We start from the raw sequence: 4,980 nt of genomic DNA on the forward strand, positions 1-4,980 counted from the left end.
TGGTTTTTCGAGACAGGGTTTCTCTGTATAGCCCTGGCTGTCCTGGAACTCACTTTGTAGACCAGGCTGGCCTCAAACTCAGAAATCCACCTGCCTCTGTGGCACTCTTAACTTGCCTGTCCTTCTCAAGGCAGCCCGTGCATTCATACGCCCCTTATCCTCACAATGTCCTGGGCTGCTTATGTATTTGTGCGTTTGGTTCTCCAACCCCTGCCTGTTAATCAGGAGCAAATCAGTCCCTGACAGGCTTAAAGAGCAACAAGACGTGTGCCTGTGATGTGCTGGAAGATGGAAATTGTCATTTCTTCCCCTTCAAGACCCAGGGTGCTGACAAGTCTTATCCCTGCCAGATCCAAGGGGACCGGGAAGGGCAAGGATTCCATACCTTTGTTATCTGTGACACCTGGAAGGTTTAATTTTTTTTTTTAAAGCATCATTTGTTAACAAAATTTCATATTCCTGCACCTGAGGCTGAGTTAAATCCCCTCATGAATATGTCATGTCTTCTAATTGTGGTTATTTAGTTCTACAAAAATAAAAATAAAACACATCTCTTCTCCAAAGAAGTCCCCAGAAAGCAGCCTAATTAATGTTTACACATCCCGTCCCTTTGTCAGGCTACCTGCCATTTTATCAATGTAACTGACCTCACTGGAGGCCCAGGGCGGCCTGTGGTAACAGAGCTTGGCTGCACTGTGGCTTCTTAAATTAAGTAGAGATGTTTGGTTTCTTAAAAGAAATAAATGACTGCTCAAAACTAAAATCTTACCTATCAATTGTGAGCCCCTCTTATTGTCATGAAGATCCATGGAGATGCCATACTCCATGTGTCCGTGGAGATAGCCGACACCCTTCCCTTAAAGCCACACAGTTCATGTGCACCGTATGAAGCGCGAGGCTCCCTCTCCCTGCCTCCACCATTTAGCAGAACTGTAGCCACCCAGATGTTTCCACCTTCTGAAGGGTAACCCATGTCCCAGACCGTCCACTCGATAGCCCCTGTCAATCACCTTGAGTGGCATTTCCTAGCACCTGTGTGGACCCCAGCCCTCAGTTATGACCACTGTCAAGCTAGTCTACAGCATCAGTAGAGCGCATTCAAGAGTCAGCAATTGGCAGAGGTACAGCAAAACCAGAGCCAATCAAAACAGGACTTACCCCAACCTACCCGGCTGTGTTGTCTGTGACCCAGCGGGCTCCCAATTAGAGGCATTTCACACAGAAGAGGAGTTTAGCGGGCTTCCAAACCCCCAGCATGGCTTCGCTCGGCCTCTCCCTCATCACTCCACTTTTAATGGACTTGCAAGTAGTGACCAGATTGTCTGGCTGAGTGTGAGGAAGGATCTAATCCGGGAAGCTGATACATCCGGTGTCAGCACAGCAAGCCAGGCTGGCTCCTCCCTCCCTGCACACCAGGGACCTGCTCACCTTAGCACTAGAAGAGATTCCTCCACACAGAACTCACAGCTTTTATGTAGGCACTCTACTATAATATTTCTCCTGTGACAGGCTAGGTTTCTCTGCTCTTAGCTGTCCCCTCCTGGGTAGAAAATTCCACCCACAGTGGACCTGAGGCCTACAGTCTTCATTCTGTGTCCTCAGTGCCCATAGAGAAGAGCCTCAGAAAATGTTAGGATCTTCCTTCTTCTTTCCCTTGGGATCCCTACAATTAGGGATCAAATAAGTCCTGGCCACAGCCCCTCTCTGTTCCTGGTGTAAGCTAGCTCTCTGAGACTGCTGACTGGCTTGCCCTTCCCGGCCTCTCCTGCTACACTTTTTCATACTGTGGCCCACAGGCTGAGCTGAGCCACTGGTGCACTCACTGCTGGTGCCTGGCCCTTGAAGAGTGACACAGAGGCCTCACTTGCAAAGGGTTTCTGGAGCTGTGAGGTATCTGCAGATTTCCCTGTCATCGTCTCTGTTGGTGATGGTCTGTTTATAAGTAGAGCAGATTCGAGGCCGTCCCTGTGACCGTGGTCCTTAGTGGCATTCTGCTGTGCTTTTCAGAGCAGGAAAGAAAGGGGTGGGCTTCTGTTAGCTCCAGGAAAAGCGGAATCTGTAAATCACACAGACCAGCAACCTGGTTAGGTGGTGTAGCAGTCTGTGATGGCTTTAGGCTACATTCTATCAGGCCTGGTCCAGGGAGGTGGCTGCTGTTACATTTAGAGGCCCATCTCAGAAAGTGCACCCTGTATCCCTCCTGTGGTGTGGCAGCTCCTCTTGACATTTCAGTCCACCTTGATGACTCTCAAGCAAGCGAGGCTTTTTTTACTTTTTCCTCTTCTTTGGCTTTGTTTCCAGAAAACGGGAGGAGGAAAACAAGAGGAAGGAAGCTGAACAGCAGAAAGGCCAGCTGGACGCAGATCCTCGCAGATCCCACTGCAGTTCATCTGCACCTGTCCTCCCCTGTCCACCCAGCCCCCAGAATGAGGCCAGCAAGCAGAGCGCAGCCCCTAGCAAATGGCCACCTGCTAGCCACCCAGCCCAGAGCCCTGACCCAGAGCAGAGCAGGGCTCCAGGCCGATGTCCAGGCAGAGCCTCCCATGGCGATTCTTCTTCCTCAGACCTGCAGAGACCGGCCTCCAGAAAGCCAAGTGGTAAGTCAGACTGCTCTCTGACGCCAGCCGTGGACTGGGCTTTTTGCCTGGCAGTTATTACAGTTATTACTGAGTTACTGCAGTTACTACTGAGGCTGTCATGACGTGGTCAGGGTTGTCTCCTCTGGTTCTCAGTCTTCTGCTTCTTTTTCTTGCCTCACTATAGTTTACTATTTTAGGCTTCCGTCTTAACTGACCTGTGGGGTGTTTGAGTGCATTGCCTTTGTCTAGTTCTGTGCCTCTGGCCATTACTCAGGTGACTCACTTCAGTACGCTGACATCGCAGTGTTACCTCTGAACAAAGTGTGGAAACTACCCTCTCGCTCAGGCTGCTGCGCCACTTTTAACTGTCCTTGCTGGGACTACCCACGCCAGGTTGCTTGCAATCCCATCTGCAGAAGAGCTGACTCTGTCCTCTGGACTCTGTGGGTACTTGCTCTCCTCACACTTACATACTCCTCGCCACGGACACAGAAGTACACTTAATCTTTAAATAAATGTTTAAATGGATATCACTGGTGAAGATCAGCTGTTACCATTTCCATTTTGGTCATCAAATATAATTTATAAAACTCATGAGAAAAGACTATTTTATATTTTAGATGCTCCTATTTCTGTCCTTCTGTTGTTCACTCTTCTTCCTGATGCTCTAAGACCCTACTCTTATCACTCCCCTTTGGACTGAAGACTTCCTTTCTCTCCGGGTCTACCCACAACATAGTCTTGGTATTTTCCCTTTTTTGAGTTTGCTGTTAACACATCCTTAAGGAGTCAATCAGCCAGACCTGGATTCCATGCTTGGCTGTCATTTTTATCGTCTTAGGGCATTTCCTTCTGGACTCCTGGATGAGAAAGCCATTGTTGTTCACAGTGGTCTTCCTGAGGAACATTCCTGGGTAGCATGCCATTGCTCTGTTATCACTGGCATTCTTGTCTACCCCTCCCAGCAGATTGCAAGATCTCTAAATATAGATGACTGGTGTCATCTACTGCTGGGTGACACAGGACACTAAAACCAAGTCATCATTTCCCAGGCTTCTGTGTTCCTTAGCAGGCTTCCACGGGCCTTGCCCTGTGGCTTCCTCAGATGGAGAGCAGGTTGAATTATACTGTCTCAGGTAGGCTGCCGCAGGTGTCTGGCAGCCAGTGCTGCTGTCCCTTGAGATTCTATGACTCTGTTATATGTCCTTCCATCCATCAGCAAGCTAGACTTGACACCCTACACATTATTCTCAGGAAACAAAGGCAGAAACCACAAGACCTTTGAGAAACAGGCTGTACAATGCACATGTCACAATCTGTTAATCAACGAGTTATGAGACATCCTGGACTAAGCAATGTGACAAGAGACTCCCACTTTGTACACTCTGGGATGAGAGGAACTTCTGGCTATTGAGTGGTCACGTCTCCATTTGGGTCACAGCTTGTTCATGTGTTTCTGACATGAGAAGTCTTACTCCCATCTCTGACCCAAAATCTCATCCCAACGATCGCATCAGACTTGAAGTCCAGGTGTGTTGGAGGTTCCCATGAAGACGCACTGTCCATGTTCTCACGTGCCGAAGTCAGGTCAGTGATGAGAATGGACCAGCACAGCTGATGGTCTGTTTTGGGTGGCGTAGGAGGCACAGCTAGCCACAGCCCGCAGCCGTTCAGAAAGCTTGCTCCCTGTCAGATCACCAGGCCCTGCCCTGCCAAGGCTTGATCAGACCCCTCTGACTCCTCAGCAGTCCCCTGTGCCCTACTCTTGAGAAGGCCTTTCTTTTCCTCAGAAACGGCCCAAGTCTGAAGCACAGTGGCTTGCTCAGCCTGCTTCCTGCCTATCGAAATGGACTCCCTGACTTCTCTGTATTTTAAACTCTCTTCCCATTTCAAGCTCGTGGAGACCTCTGTGATGTGAGTATCTCGGGAAGTCACTCTGCAAAGTCCACTTCATGTTCTGAAAACCATATCCATAATTCTTTTCCAAACATGCTTCCTTTGTGTCTCATAATTCTCTGAGAGGATGCTCTACGAGTCTTAGAAATCTCAAATGTTCCATTTTATAAAAGGCAGCGCAGCCATTCTTTTGGCTTGATCTTTATCCCACGACCATTTCTGAGACTCCATGTCTCAGAGTAAAATATTGAAGTTTTATTTTCTTAAGCACATACCCTGAGATCTTTGTGGTTTTGTTTTGTTTCTGTAAGTTCTGTTTGCCGTCATTCTTTATATTCCTCTCTCCCCACACCTTACCATCTGCAGCTTTGTTTGTTGCATTTATTTCTCTTTAATGAGACTGCTCCAAATATATTTTTTATTTTACCATCCAGTAAGTAAATCCATGTTTGTAAAATTAAATTAAATAAACTTAGATTTATTTAGAGCGTGTGTGTGTGTGTGT

At 47.9% G+C, this 4,980-nt stretch overlaps 1 protein-coding gene across 5 annotated transcripts in view; it reads left to right on the plus strand.

Annotated features, from left to right (window-relative positions):
• Invs (inversin) overlaps positions 1-4,980 on the plus strand; it is a 143,566-nt gene that overhangs the window by 127,006 nt on the left and 11,580 nt on the right. For all 5 annotated transcript variants that reach the window (XM_021200447.2, XM_029539492.1, XM_029539491.1 and 2 more), the window contains one exon: positions 2,302-2,597. In XM_021200447.2, coding sequence (XP_021056106.1) covers positions 2,302-2,597 — 296 coding nt within the window. The remainder of the gene's footprint in view (positions 1-2,301; positions 2,598-4,980) is intronic.

Source organism: Mus pahari, chromosome 6 (genome assembly GCF_900095145.1).
Source record: "Mus pahari chromosome 6, PAHARI_EIJ_v1.1, whole genome shotgun sequence".
Taxonomy (NCBI): Eukaryota; Metazoa; Chordata; class Mammalia; order Rodentia; family Muridae; genus Mus; species Mus pahari.